General features: G+C 50.9%; 1 protein-coding gene across 2 annotated transcripts; it reads left to right on the forward strand.

The window, feature by feature from the left end:
- Nucleotides 1–50: 50 nt before the first annotated feature.
- DNAAF8 (dynein axonemal assembly factor 8) lies at nt 51–14,734 on the forward strand. Of its 2 annotated transcripts, none has more exons than XM_084764045.1 (9): nt 51–203; nt 1,494–1,653; nt 2,650–2,796; nt 4,264–4,746; nt 7,530–7,647; nt 9,202–9,343; nt 11,396–11,524; nt 11,882–11,953; nt 13,244–14,734. In XM_084764045.1, exons 2-9 carry the CDS (start codon nt 1,546–1,548, stop codon nt 13,497–13,499), a joined length of 1,455 nt encoding a protein of 484 aa, XP_084620171.1. In that variant the 5' UTR covers nt 51–203; nt 1,494–1,545; the 3' UTR covers nt 13,500–14,734. The 2 variants fall into 2 exon arrangements, with proteins under 2 accessions (XP_084620171.1, XP_084620170.1); XM_084764044.1 differs by lacking the exon at nt 51–203 and adding an exon at nt 350–563.
- The last annotated feature ends 788 nt before the right edge of the window (nt 14,735–15,522 follow it).

A 15,522-nucleotide genomic window follows, 5' to 3' on the forward strand; every position in this document is an offset into this window, starting at 1 on the left:
CGCAGAGCACCCCGGGAAGAGGACGGACGTCCAGGCATTGACCCGCCACAGCAGCCAATGAGATGGCAGATACCCGCCCACTGCTCAGGAACCAATCCTGAGGCAGCGAGGCGGCTGCTCGGCCAGGGGCGGGTCGTTAGGTCGCTATGAATGGCCTTCCTTAGCCCCGGCACAGCGCAAGTGGACGAGTGGAGCGGCCCGAGGCGAGTGGGAGACCACGGGAGCCCCATTCGACGAGGGCTTGATCCAGGCTGCGGGTGGCAGGCAGTGCGACCCTCCTGTCTGTTTTAGCTCGGGCGGGCGTGTCCCGGTGCCTTCCAGTCCCCTTGACAACGACGCCTGGCGCGGGGCGGGGCGGGGCGGAGCGAGGCGGGGTCAACCGGCTTCGGGGAGAAACGGAGCCCCTCAGTGCCAGCCGGTGCTCTTTTCCTCTGCGGGTCAAGCCTTCCCTCAACCCTACCGCCTTGCGCACCTAAGGACGCTAACTAAGTCCTGGGCTCCCCACCTTCACCTCCGTCATTTTGTCCCCAACTGCCAAAGCCCCTGTTAGGAAACATCCGCTGGTGCGTATACAAAAGAGTCCCCACCTGTGACTCCCAATTCAGAACCTACAAGTACATGTACTTCTAAAGATTTATTTTATTTTTAAGTGTGTGTGTGTGTGTGTGTGTGTGTACTCGAGTGCAGAAACCAGTGGATACCAGAGACATAGGGTCAACCTAATGTTGACGTTACAAGTAGTTGTGGGTTTGGGACCCGAATTCCCGTGCTCTACAGGAGCAGTAGAGGACGCTGGTAACTGCTGTGCCATCTCATCCCTTTTCTCAGTGCCGGAGATTAGACTATTGCTCATATATATGCTAGACAAATGCTCTTCCAAAGGGGTTCGTCCCTGCCCTTCCCTCAACTTTTTTTGGGGGGTTTTTAGAGACAAAGTTTCTCTGAATAACTTAGCTGTGCTGGACTGTCTTTATAGACCAGGCTGACCTCGAACTCACAGAGCTCCTCCTGCCTCTGCTTCGTAAGTGCTGGAATTAAAGGTGTGTGCCACCGTGCCCAGCCCTTCCCTTAACTTTGATTCAACCTCTTTTTTTGCTAGTCACCAACGTCTCTAAGCATATGAAAGGGAGACAATAGGGTTTATGTTATATAAGATATATGAATAATATCTTCATGTTCTATGTATTGTATATTATACATATATCATTTGCATCAGTATGTCCACTTCTACTTTCATGTATATGCGTTATTGAGCACATTGCATACGTATATATGCAGACACCGTGTTCTTGTGCGCTCACTACTGCGCACACCCACACGTTTAGTCCTGCTGCCAAGTAGCATAAGCTTGCAGAACCAGAAGGAAATGGGCGGAAAATGGAATTCTGCGGGTTTGTTTCCGTCTTCAGCTGACCAAGGCTTTGGAGGAACTACCACTGCTAGCTTGTCCTTGGACAGCCAGACATTGCCACCTCACCCTGTGTACTCCACAGGGCTCCTCTGATGATGACATACAAAGAGAGCATCCTTTGAATCCCTGCCCCCATGGCATCCAAAGACAAAGCTGTGGTGTCCTTGCCAGTTTCTCCCTGGGATGCCATTCTTAAGGCTGCCAAAGACCAGCTGCCGTCCTTGGACTCAGACTCCTCCCTGGTGAGCAAGAGCTTTCTCCTGGGTGCTAACTGTCCAGCCTGGGCAAGGACAGCTTGGGCACTCCTCTCTCCAGACCCCACTTTGATCTATGGGCTTTGCTTTCACTCATGAGTCCCTGGGATTCTGAGTATCCACTTCCTCCAGGCTTCTTTCTGGGTTCGCCAGAACTCTTGAGAATGGACATTGGTGCTCTGTATCCTCAAGGCCACCCCTGCAGTGGTCCTGATCCCCAGGGGGGGCTCAACGCCCAAACCCTGGGTCTTCCCACCCTGCTTTTGGGTCAGGTCAGGGCCAGCACCAACCTCTGACAGTAATAACCTTGCCAGGGCCACATAATACAGTTTTGGAGGGATTTGGGGTGGGGGGCGGGCTCACTGACAGTACCAGTGGCCATTTACACGGGTGAGAGGGATACGTGGTAATGCACTGGTCAGAGGCTTGGCACACGGCTTAGCAGAGGACATTGAGGAACAGAGGTTTAGAAGCAAGATAGCTGGTTTGTGCGCTACCTGGGCATTTGCAAAACTGAGCACGATGGACCTCAGACTCAGGCATCATCCAGTACTGGGTGAGGCAAAAGAGCTAGCCGATGACAGTGCTGCAGTGCCCTGGTGCTGTCATTGCCTTGTGAAGTCCCTGTAAGGTGGCAGGCCAGTGTCAATATCAGCCTCTTTCCATTAGACACAGCTAACCAAAGTCCCTGTGTTGTGTCAAGTCAGTATGAAAGTGAGCTGGGCTCCACTCTCAGAGACCCCTCCACTACTGTTACTCAGCACTGGCACTAATGCAGTATCTGCTGTGTACAGGCTTGCACATGGCCTGTGGAAAGGAAGCCCACATCTCACCAACCTGAGGCGCTGCTGAGCCTGTTTGAATCAGCTGCAGAAAGTAGCACAGGACAAGGCCCTTTTAGAGAACTGATCTTCCCAGATACCCCTGGACAGGGTGGGCAAAGCTTGACTGCCTTTCCCACTAAAGTGCCTGGTCTGTCTGCAGTCTGACTGTGAGGAAGAAGAGCCCTTCATCTTCCAGCGAAACCAGCCTCTCCTGATTCCAGACCTGGCTGAGGAGCTGGATGAAGACCCTGTTGGTGCTGATGAGTTTGGAACCTGGGTTTCTGTAGGGAGGAGTTCTTCATCTGAGGTCTGTGGGGCATAGGCTTTGGGGACCTACTAAACCAGGGTCCCCTGGAGGGGAGGTGTCGGTGGGGGTCACACAAGGATTCCACCAACAGTATAGGTTCTAAGTGGTTAAAATCACGGTCTTGTCTCTCCCTCCCAGCAGATCAGATGCCCCTCTTTTAGCCTCTGTGGGCTCTAGCACACACATGGTGTACACACACACACACACCCACACACACACACACACTGAAACTATGGGGAGGTGGTGGTGCATACCTTTAATCCCAGTACTCAGGAGAGGGGCAGGCACATCTCTGAGTCAAGGCCAGTGTCTGCAAAGTGAGTCCAGGACAGCCAAGGCTACACAGAGAAACACTGTCTCAAAAAACCAATAAATAAATAAATAAATAAATAGAACCAAACCTCCAAAACACCAGTGGCCTGATGATGAGAATGAAGCCTGCCTTAGTAGGATCCCATCTGCAGCTTTTACCCTTGGCCACCCAGCCTGTCAGACCTGTTAACTCTTGTTGATGTGGCTGTGGTTAAACATACTTTCCAATGAAAACACGGTAGAGGCCAAAGCCCATTTTAAAGGCCAGGTTGGGCTTTAGGAGCTGCTCAGCTTTGTGTAACGTTCCGCTGCCCAGTTCTCCCTAGCACCAGTGAGGCAAACTAGGTGTGCAAGGGCTGAAGAGGGTCATCTCCACCACATACAGTGTCTGAAGCCCACACCTCAGAGAAACAAGTGGAAAATAGCAGTCCTTGCACTCCCCAGGAGAGTCTGAAAGGCAGCTAGGACTCTGGTCGGTTTAGGTGACTTTCTGTTTGTTTGTTTGTTTGATTTTTGTTATTTGGGTTTTCTCTGTGTACTCCTGTCAGTTCGGCTTGCTCTGTAGACCAGACTGGCCTCGAACTCAGAGATTCGTCTGCCTCTGTCTCCCCAGTGCTGGGATTAAAGGTGTGAGTCACTATCACCCAGCAACATGATTTTCATGAGCTGTTTTCTTCTTTAAGGACTACCGACTCCTCTGGGAGAGGGGCGATGAGGAACAGTTTTGAAAATAGTGCCAATGGCTGTGTGACTGACAAATTGTTGAACTCAAAAGGGTCAAAATGAGACCTAACAGTGGTGGCACACGCCTTTAATCCCAGTACTGGGGAGACAAAGGAAGGCAGATCTTTGTGAGATAGAGGCCAGCCTGGCCTACAGAGATAGTTCCAAGACAGTTAGATCTATATAGTAAGACCCTGTCGTGAAAAAAAGAAAAAAAAAGGAGTGGGGCCAAAACTGGGTCCATGAGATGGCTTGGTGGGAAAAGGCTGCGCAGCCTGAAGCCTTAGGTCCATACCTGGGACCCACAGAGTAGGAGAGAACTGATTCTCAAAGTTAGCCTCTGACCTCCACTTATTTGTGCGTGTACACACACTCTCTCTCCCTAAAATATGTCTTTGCAGTTTACTCACAGAGTATGCCTTTTTTCTCTAGCTGCTTCTGCTTCCTGGGAGACTAGCCATAGAACCCAGAGGTGAAGAGAGAGTAAAACAGAAGGAACTGGACCCTCAGGAAAGACGAGGCCCTGGCTGGTCTTGCCAGAGCTGTGTTGAGAGTAGCCCTATTCTTGTGGATGCTGAGGAGGTACCCCCGAGGCTGGAAGGCAACCTTAGAAGCCCGTCTAACCTCAGCAGATCCCAGAGCCCTCCATGGCACTCCCAGGGGGGAGAAGCCACCTTTCCTCTGGAAGGAGAGCTGAAGATGGAGCCCTCAGACACTGATGTTAGAGACTCTGAGAAGCGCAGAGCCCTCCGCAGGGAGAGGAGGAAGATGATAGAGAAAGAGATCCTTCAGAAAGTGACCTGGGCTACCCAGAGCCCAGCCTGTGGGGACCAACACCAGGCTGCAGAGTCAGGACCCTGGCCAGAAGCAGCCTCGAAGCAGTGTCAGGAAAGATGGCCAGTGCTCTCACTCCAGGTAGGGGTCTCCACAGCCCAGCCTGCCCTCAGGCCAGTCCCCTATAGCTTGGCCACATTCTTGCTACTCTTGCTACTGGAACCAGCTCCTCCTCTAGGACCCAAGGCCCAGATCCCAGGTCCAGCAACCAGCAAGAAGCTGCTCCTGTTGCAGTGTGTGGGGAGACTGGCATAGAACTCAGGAAGAATTGGTGACAATAGGAAGAGAAGCCAACTCCAGCCTTCTTTAGAGAGAACACAGGAATGCCCCCAGGCATGAGTGCTGACTAGCAGGCGTGCTAAGACAAGCAGTACTGCAGAAGTGAGGTCCTCGGTGGGCAGGTGTCACATGCCAGGAACAGCTTTCCAGTCACTAAGTATGTTAGTGAGAGCTGGCAGGGAGACAGGCTGGGCTTAGGAGAGGCAAGCCTGGGAGAGGAGTGTGAGGACTACTGGGAAGCAGATCCCTAAACCACAGCAGTGGCTCAGTGTGCCTCCATGGTGGAGCTGTTGCCCACTATGGTAGGTAGGCAGCCCTTAGAAAGCACACTGCTCTGTGAAGCTGCCCTGCCCACTGGTCAGGAAAGAATCCCATCCTACTGTTCCAGTTTTCAAAGGCTGAGAAGAGTACCCTGGCCAGCTGTGCAGGTAGACATAGTGGAAGATGCTCCAGCCTGGCCTGGAAAGCCATGCGCCCCTGCATCACATTTCTTTGACATTTTATAGAATGTTGCTGGGCGTGGTGGCACACGCCTGTAATCCCAGCACTCAGGAGGCGGAGTCAGGCAGACCTCTGTGAGTTCAAGGCCAGCCTGGTCTATAAAGTGAGTCCAGAACAGCCAGGACTATTACACACAGAAACCCTGTCTCAAAAAAAACAAAACAACAAAATCTTAGAGAATGTGAGCACAGACACACACAGAATTCTTGGTTGCTGTTTACATATGTCACCAGTTCTGTTCTGTTCACCCTCACAACTTTGATTTTTCCTCACCTGTGGAGCTGCAGGGACTTACTTGAAAGGTGTCACAGAAGCATTCGCTGTAGGCTCCTTGCTCCCTCCCTCCATCATACGCATGCCTGCAAAGCTGTCTGGGCCAAGCTCTCCAGCTTCAGCACCTGCTTGATCCACCAGATTCTTAAAGTTGCAAAACTTTTAAACATCCTAAATTGGTATGAACCTAGACAGTTTAAAAATTACATAGTGAGCCTGGTGTCGTGGCTCACGCCTCTAATCCCAGCACTCTGGAAGGCAGAGGCAGGCAGATCTCTGAGTTCGAGGCCAGCCTGGCCTACAAAGTGAGTCCAAGACAGCCAAGGCTACACAGAGAAACCCTGTCTCAAAGAGCAAAAAAAAAAAAAAAAAATTTACATAGTGATCTGGCTGTAGTCATGCAGTAGTGGTGCACACCTTTAATCCCAGCACTCAGGAGGCAGAGGCAGGTGAATCTCTGAGTTCCAGGCCAGCCTGGCCTACAAAGTGAGTCCAAGACAGCCAAGGCTACACAGAGAAACCCTGTCTCAGAAAACAAAACAAAGAAATTACATGATGGAGAAGGCCAGGGGTGCCTTGGTGGTAGTGCGCTTACCTCGCATGCATCAAATGGGTGTGGAGGTGTATGCCTGCAATTCCAGAGCTTAAGAGGTAGGAGTATCAGACGTCCAAGGTCAGGGCCAGCCTGGGCTATAGTGAGATGTGTAGAGTTATCTTTTGAAGCAAGATGACAACAGATTAAAGAGCCATGTAATGTCAGGATTGACAGGGCTTCGCTTTAGGGGGTCTAAAGGAAGGGAAGCCTGGCTACTAAGGGGCGTAATTTGGTTTGTTCTCGATTTTAGTTGATTAGGTCATATATTCATTCTTCCTACTGCACATGTTCCTTTCCCATAATTTTTTTATTTTTTATTTTTTGGTTTTTCGAGACAGGGTTTCTCTGTATAGCCTTGGCTGTCCTAGACTCGCTTTGTAGACCAGGCAGGCCTGGAACTCACAGCAATCCGCCTGCCTCTGCCTCCCGAGTGCTGGAATTAAAGGCCTCTGCCATCACACCTGGCCCTTTCACATAATTTTATTTTATTTTTCGAGACAGGGTTTCTCTGTGTAGCATTGGCTGTCCTGGGCTCACTTTGTAGACCAGGCTGGCCTCGAACTCACAGACATCTGCCTGCCTCTGCCTCCCAAGTGCTGGGTTTAAAGGCATGCGCCACCAGGCCTGGCCTTTCCCATAATTTTAATTCAGGATTTTAATCACCTGACTGTCTAGTTATGCACAGGCACAGTGTTACAGTAAATAGGAGGTTCTCCCTAAAGATTACTAGACACACGGTGTTTCCTTACTGTCTTTACACCCAAAACAAGTTCAGGCAAGATAGTCACTTCTCGTCTTCATAAGTGAGGAGACTGGGAATATACACTTGAATAGAAACTGTCTAAAGTTGACTGTTAAGGAGTTGAGGGAGAAGATTATATCATAGTCCAGAAAGATGAGTATACATGTAGTTTGATGCAGGTCTGGTGTCAAGGGAGTTCTGAGGTCGCTAGGTGTAGTGTTTGAAGAGGGTTTGTCTGTGTAGCAGATGCAGATGAAGGAACCACACTGCCAGATGCATTATTGTAATGATGGTGTAGACAACCCAAACCCTAATGGGAGGGCGTGTCCCAAGCTAAACTGTTTCCTGCTTGCCCGCACCACTACAGTGGATGGCTTATAACACCCTCCACTTGCTGCGGCTGCAGTCTCAGTGGGGGCTCCTACACCACAGGCCCTTCCTGCAGCCCTATAATCACCACTTTTATCATTTCAGCATCTTGAAGGCTGGGATTTGGATTACATCCTTCAGAGTCTGCCAGGGCAACAAGACAGCCGGGGTGACAGTGCGTGTAGAACTGCATGGTGGTTAGCTGACCACTGGCAAAACCAAGGTCTGACCTTCTACCCTGAAGCCCAAGGGAATCCCCACAAGCACCTCCTTCCAAGCCTCTCAGTGGCAAGGCTATGGCACGGACAGGGCCTGGCAGCCCTTACTGCCCTCAGCACACACATTCATCATATATGTGGCTGCCTGCTCTGCTAGGCGGGTTCAGGCCTTCACATTTGACCCTCCCTGGGACCCACCCTTTTTCCTGCTCCAGCTTCCTTCCTTTTTCCTTTCCTCCTCTGGGGAAAGCAGAGGCTGCCTCTCTCTCCTTCAGCTTTATACTCCTGCATCCCGCATCCCATTGGAAAATGAAGGCAGAGGACGCCACGCTCTCCCATGCTGTGGCCTTGCTTGAGCAGCTCTGTAAAGGGAAATGGCCCCCATGTTCTCCCTACCCGCGCAGGCCCCCAAGAGCAGGTGGGGAGCAAGGACAGGAGCCTGGTATAGGTTTCATTTCCAGAACAAAGACTCCACTACATTGAGCCTCTGGGCTGTTTGAAGCAAGGCCTTTTTATTAGGTTTATTTTAATGTTTTTTTTCTTGTATCCAGGTATGTATATGCAACATATACATGCCTGAGCATGCACCAGAAGAGGGCAGCAGATCCCCTGGAACTGGAGTTACAGACAGTTGTGAGCTACTGTGTGGGTGATGGAAATTGAACCCAAGTATTCTGTAAGAGCAGCAAGTGTCCTTAATCACTGAACCATCTCGCCAGCCCTAGCTCTATTCTGTGTTTGAGACAGGGTCTCGCTGTGTAGCCCTGGCTGATCTGGAACTCAGAGATCTGCCTCCCTCAGCCTCCTGAGTGCTGATATTAATGGTGTGCACCACCACCACGGCTTTTGTTTTTGAGACAGGATCTCACACTGTAGCCCAGGCTGGCAATTCTTGGCAATTCTTCTTGCTTCTACCTCCCAAGTGGTGAGATTGCCACTTCCACTGGCCAAGCTATTCCATTTGGAAAATCTCTTATAAACATATATCCCAGGACGTTCACAGCTGTGCTCTGTAAAACTCTGGAAACTTCCCATATTCAATAGGGGCATCTAGCTAAATCAAGTCCATCAGAAAGTACCCTCAATTCATTAACTGTACTCATAGAATGACGTAGTGTAAGCTGGGCCGGGTAGTGCACACCTTTAATCCCAGCAAGCCAAGGCTACACAGAGAAACTATGTCTCAAAAAACCAAAAATAAAGATGTATTATATAAGAAGCTGGAGTTATAACCCAACGGCAGAATTCTTGGTAGCATGCCCAGGCCCTAGGTTCAGTCCCAACCAAGTAACTCCCCTCCCAGACACACACACACACACACACACACACACACACACACACACACACGCCTATGTGATAAGTCTGTTTGCTACTTTTTGAAAGGTACAAACATCTGTTCACTGTGGTCACCTGTGACCCTATGTGACAAGACTCAAGTGTAGCATCCCCTGTTGAAGATATGAGTACCCCTGACTTTGCCAAGTGGAACTGGAAGCCTTGGAGCTGGGGTGGGACACATGAGACACAATCTCAGCAGCCCCTCTCCTGGCAATCCCCAGGGCTCACCACTAGACTTTCCCAGGACACACTGCTGGAACAGCTGGCCCTCCTGGGTGCCACTCAGTCCAAAGTCTGCAACCCTACCTGGAAGATATCTGCTGACAAGCTCCAATACACAGAAGGGCAGGAGGCCAGAAGCAGGTGAGACTGCCCACCAGCCACAGCCACAGCACAGCCATTTCCTTAGAGCCAGCCTGCTCAGGGCAGCACTAATTGGGCCTATTGGTGGGGCACTTGGCATGCACTTTCTCTTTGACTGGGAAGTCTAACTAGGCAAATGCTGCATTATCTCTGTTTCTCCTGATAGGGGAAACTGAGGTTCAGATTGCCATGCCTCTCCTAGGCCATCAGTGGCAGAGCTGTGTATTGAGCCTCAAAGCTGTGTCTCATTCTCTGACGCAAATAATACTTTCTCTTCATTATCCACATGACGAGTGGGAACGGGATGGCCTTGGAGGATGCAAGGACTGGACATGGAGGAAAGCAAGCATGGACAGAGTGAAGCTAGGGGTGGCCGAGGTGGAGACGGAGTCCCCCAAGGCCCCATTGTCCTGCCTTTGCCACATGGCTTCTGATGTTCTCAGGAGTCTGGGGACCTTTTCTCCCGAGTAGTTGTGGGTTCTGCCTGGAGAGCAGGAGCAGCAGGTATGGCTAGGCCTGTGCTTTCCAGCATGGAATCCAGCAGCTCCACATGGCTATTAAGCACTGGACGTGTGGCTAATGGGGTAAGAACTGTTTTATTTTATGGATCTACTTGAAATGAGTAGCTTGAAGGCACAGACAGCCACCTGGGCTAAGGGGTCCCCAACTGCATGGAACAGAGTGAAGCTTTACTTATTATTTTTGGTTGTTGGTTGTTTTTTGTTTTGTTTTGCTGATTTTTCTTTCAAGACAAGGTTTCACTGTGTAGTCTTAGCTGTCCTGGACTCACTTTGTAAACGAGGCTGTCTTCGAACTCACAGCGATCCGCCTGCCTCTGCCTCCCCTGAGTGCTGGGATTAAAGGTGTGTGCCACCACGCCCAGCTGACTGAAGCTTCATTTATGATGTGAGGACTGAACCCAGAGCCTCACACATGCTGGGCACATGCTTTATCACTGCACTGCATCTCAAGTCTTCTTTTTCCTGTTGTTTTTGATTGGTGGGGGGTGGGGGGGTGGGGGGGGTAAGGGAATGGGCATTCAAAACAGGATTTCTCTGTGTAGCCTTGGCTGTCCTGGAACTCTCTGTAGACCAGGCTGGCCTGGAACTCAGAGATTCACCTGCCTCTGCCTCCCGAGTGCTGGGATTAAAAATGCGTACCACCCCCACCCCGGCCTTCTTTTTACCCAGGGGCTAAGGGCACTGATTGTTCTTCTATGGGACACAGGTTTGATTCCCAGCACCCACATATTGACTGACAACTGTCTGCAACTCCAGTTCCAGGGGATCTGATGCTCTCTCTGGCCTCCATGAGCACCAGGCAGACAAATAGTGCATAAACACACATGCAGACAAAGCACTTATACACACACACAAAAAAATTTTTTTAATACATGTATAAACCAGGCTGTGGTGGTACACACCCTTAATCCCAGCACTCTAAAGGCAGAGGCAGGTTGATTTCTGAGAATTTGAGGCTATCCTGGTCTTCAGAGTGAGTTCTAAGACAGCCAGGGATGCACAGAGAAACCTTGTCTCAAAAAACAAATGGGCTGGAGAGATGGCTCAAAGGTTAAGAGCACTGGCTGTTGTTCCAAAGGTCCTGAGTTCAATTCCCAGCAACCACATGGTAGCTCATAGCCATCTATAATGAGATCTGGTGCCTTATTCTGGCCTGCAGGCATATGAGCAGGCAGAGCACTGTATACATAATAAATAAATCTTTAAAACAAACAAACAGATACACATGTAAAGTCTTGCTAAGTTGCCTAGGCTGGCCCTGGACTTTCCATCCTCCTCCCTTGGGCTTCAAGGCACTTACGATGACAGGCCTGCCTACTCGCCTACCTGATAGGCAGCGTGTCAGGCTTGCCTGTTTCTGTGGGGGTAGTGCCAGCCTTTCCCGAAGGTGGCCAGGGGAACACACGGGTTCCAAGTGCCCACCAGCACACAACAGGCACGCTGTCAACAGCTGCCCTGAGCACTGTGATTGGACCAGCCCATCAGGTGGCAGGAATCACACAGAAGGGCCACCCTACCCCTCCCATTGCAGAAGTGCTTCAGCAAAGCCCAGCTTCCAAACTGAGCCAGCCCTGAAGCCGAAGACAGAGCCTCCCACCATCTTCATTGACCTGCGGCAGACAGAGCCATCAGAACCACAAGCACGACAGTCCCTCGAGAGGTACAAAGCAGTGCTAGGCCTTGAGCCTGCAGGTGGGAAGGAGGGACAGCATGCACAGCTTCTCTGGCTGGAGCACATTGTACTGTCCCTTTGGCACGTGACAGGAAGCCCAGTGGCCCCTTAGCTTTGGCTGGCTACCACCCCTCTTGGATTCCCAGAAAGGCCCCTCTCCTCTCCCTGCTCTCTCTTTTTCTCTGAAACAGGGTTCTTGTGTATCCTTGGCCGTCCTGGACTTGCTTTGTAGTCCAGGCTGGCCTTGAACTCACAGAGATCCTGAAGCCTCTGCCTTCCTGAGTACTGGGATTACAGGCATGCCTCACCATGCCCAACCTGAAAATCCATTTCTTTTACTCCCAGCTCTGAACATAGCTCTTCTGACAGTGAGGAGGAGGAAACAGCAGGCTCCGTGGCATCTTCCAGGGAAAGAAGGTAACCTTAGCGTCTCCTCCTTTGCCTTGAGAAGCTCCCTCCTTGTGTCCTTGGGCCCAGACGGCATGAGAATCAGCATGTGGTGTGGTGGAATGGGTATCATTGTGTTTTGTAACCTGCCATAAAGGACACCTGTGTGGCCAGGCCTGTCCTACCCAGGCATCATGAGTGACACAAAGGTACCCGCCCCATAGCAGCATAGCCCAGCCTCCGAAAACAGCTCTCTAACTTGGTATTATTGCCCCTGCTGTTGGTCTCAGCAGAAGTAAAGAGAATGTGTAGGGCCAGCTGTTAGCCACATGTGAAAAGAGCTGGCAAGATAGAGCACCATCCAATAAGGAGCATGCCTGAGGCCCAGACTGTGGTGAGTGAGGGCCATAGCCTGCAGCACTGGGAACAAGCCCAGGCGGTAGAGGGGTGTGCAGAGCTTCTGTGTAGAATGTGGACATCCCAGGAGAACAGGGTGGGAAGTGCCAGAGCCTGTGCTATAACAGCCAGCCCCGCAGAGCTGCAGCTAAATAGAGTTTGGCTTTTTCTGTGAATTCCAATCCAGCCTGGTCTACAGAGAGAACCCAATCTTGAAAAAACAAAAACAAGGGTGCTGGAGAGATGGCTCAGTGGTTAAGAGCACTATCTGCTCTTCCAGAGGTCCTGAGTTTGATTCCCAGCAACTACATGGTGGCTCACAACCATCTATAATGTGATCTAATGCCCTCTTCTGGCTTACAGGCCTACATGAAGACAGAGCATTGTATACATAATAAGTCTCTTTAAAAAAAAAAAAAGAAAGAAAGAAAAGAAAACAAAACAAAAAGCAGCGAGGACAGGAACTCAAGCAGGAGCTGATGCAGAGGCCATGGAGGGGTGCTGCTTACTGGCTTGCTCCTCATGGCTTCCTCAGCCTGCTTCCTTATGAACCCCAGGACCACCAGCCCAGGCATGGCACCAGCGGCAGCAGGCTGGGCCCTCTGCATCAGTCACTAACACAATGCCTTACAGCTGGATTTTATGGAGGAATTTTTTTCAACTGAAAGTCCCCTCCTTTCAGATAACTCTAACTTGCATCAAATTGACATAAAACTAGCCAGGACAATGCCCATGACAAAGGGAAAAGGCCACAGGGTTGTCATCTCACATCCTCCCCACCCGAATCGCAGTGGCTGTCAGACACTGCTGGAAGCATGCCCTTGCTTTGGAATGGGAGCTGAGTCTACGTCTGAAACTCCTGTTTCAGTGTTGGAGTTCTGGCCTTCAGATGCCAGAGGTTAGGTTGCTTTTCCTGTGCCATAGGGACTGTACTGGGAAGAGCCAGCTTCTCCAGCAGCTGAGGGCATTTCGGAAGGCGACTGTTCCATCCCAGCTGTCTGCCAGTGACAGTCCTGGTGACCAGAAGGCTCGGGCTGCAGGAGATACAGCTGGATCACAAACTGGGAGGAAGAAACCCATAAAACTCTGGGCTGAGGAGCAGAATGCCCTGGATTTAAGGGACCCTCTTGGGACGCAGCCAGACAGAGAGGTGCTGCTGCCTGCTGTGGGCCAGCTATAGGCAACTCAGGTAAAGGACCTGAAAAGCAGGTCGGGTGGCAGACTTTCTATCCAGGCAGCCCTGGCAGTCCCTCTACAATCCACCTATTTCTAAAAGCATGGTCCTCCAGGCGCTGGGACCCTTACTCTAGGCCCCACCCAGCTAGTTTAAACTGTTGTTGTTGTTGCGGAGTTCGGAACTGTATCCAGAGCCTCACTGCTCTAGCGCTGACTTTACATCTCAGTTCCCATATTTAAACATATTTATAGTTTTCTGTAAAAATTCTCCCCATGTTCCTGGATTCCTGGTATTTCATGTATCTAAGTTGACACACATGTCCACACCCATGCAGATCTGATGTACTTTTTGGAAAGAGGGGCAACAACTGAAATTTCCTTTCTCTTTAACCAACACACAAAAAGCACACTTAAGTGACACTGACCTTTGCTAGTCTGGGTGGAACACCACCACACTTCCTTGGAGTTCCAACACTCTCCTCCTTGGTACCCAAATGAAAGCTCTGTAACCAGACAAGGCCAGGTCCCCAAGGGGGACATCTGAGCTTCCTCCACTTGTTTGCTTTGTAACACTTAACGCCCTCCCCCCAAGTAGACTCCATCTTTAGGGTCTTTTGGTACCTGCTTTCTCAGCCCCTTTGCTTTCCTGCCACCTCATCTCCCAGAGTCTGCTCCTGACTGCTCTGTGGAAGAGCAGAGAGAGCACTGCTGAGACAGGGCTCAGGTGGCATGGCAGGGTACTTGGCATCTGACAAATGTTTTAGCATTCAGTGAAGGTGGGGGATTGTGGGGGGGAATTCCAGAGGGGGTGTCACTGCTCTGAGCCACACAAAGGGCAAGTCCTACGTCAGGATCAAAACAACAGCCAGCTTCAAGCCCAGTTTCCTGATCCACAAACCCTGTTTGATATGACCACAGGGGACACCACCATCAGTCCTAACCCCAAGACCTGTCCTTTAGAAGCCATGTGCAAGGCAGGCCTCCACCAAGGCCAAAGGCAGCCTCCCTGTGAGTGGGGGTCCCACTGCCCTGCCCATGCGCAGAGGCCCCTTGCTTGAACTCCAGGCAGCATGGCTCCACCCTCTGCCCAGCAGCCCCCACTTCAAGTACTTAGCCATCAAGAGCAAAGGTGCCCATTGTTCCTAAACCCACTTTCTCCCAGCTCCACTCCACTCCATGTTAGGAAGCCTGTTGATAATGACTCATAGAGATAGAAAATAAACTCTGCTGCAATTTCAACCGTGCCTGTGAGTCATTGGCTTTCCAGGACAGCTGGAGGGTGGTGGTGGGCAACCAGATGCCTATAAAGCCAGTTCTACCACCTGGGTAATGTCCATCATGCCTCAGAAGATCAGGCAGGAGGTCAAAGGTGCTGAGAGAGCAAATACAGAAGGGTTCTAAAAGGAGGTTTGGGGGTTGGTTATAATACTGAGGGTCCCCTCATAGGACCAAGTGCAGTGCCATCATGGTACACACCTAGCACCTCAAACCCTCAGGTTTCCTCATCAGAAATGAGGTAAAGACCAAATCCCAAACAGGAAGGGCCCCACTGTGTGTGAGGGGTGAGAAAGAGCTTCATATGAGAAACCCAAGAAATGGCACATGCTCCCTGTGGCACCAGCAGAGATATGATCCTCGGGCTGAGCTGTATGTGCTCTGCTGGTTCGTGGCAGAGGGCTTGGGTGCTCCTGTTGTTCCATGTGCACCCCAACAGCTTTTGTGGCTAGTCCTGGAAGTAAAAGCCACAGCAGACGTGGTCAGAACAAAGAATGAAATTTATTATGGGAGTGAAGAGAAAAACCGAATAGCAAGCGGGGTTCTGAGTGATGGGGAAAGAGCAAAGTGGGCAACAGCAGAATGAAACATCAAACTGACGCCCTGGAAGCCCAGTGGTGGCGGTGCACGCCTTTAATCCCAGCACTCGGGAGAGGCAGGCGGAATTTGAGGCTAGCCTGGTCTATCAAGGGAGCTCCAGGACAGCCACTGGTGACTTGTGTCAGGTTTTCTGCAATTTCAAATCCACCCTG

Source organism: Acomys minous (genome assembly GCF_964271855.1).
Source record: "Acomys minous genome assembly, chromosome: 16".
Taxonomy (NCBI): Eukaryota; Metazoa; Chordata; class Mammalia; order Rodentia; family Muridae; genus Acomys; species Acomys minous.

Excerpts from the sequence above, each read along its gene's own strand:
- DNAAF8 (XM_084764045.1), top strand. The coding sequence starts at position 1,546 with ATGGCATCCAAAGACAAAGCTGTGGTGTCCTTGCCAGTTTCTCCCTGG. Across the intron at positions 7,648-9,201 it reads TGACCACTGGCAAAACCAAG|GGCTCACCACTAGACTTTCC; the intron begins GTCTGACCTTCT and ends GGCAATCCCCAG. Across the intron at positions 11,525-11,881 it reads GCACGACAGTCCCTCGAGAG|CTCTGAACATAGCTCTTCTG; the intron begins GTACAAAGCAGT and ends TTTTACTCCCAG.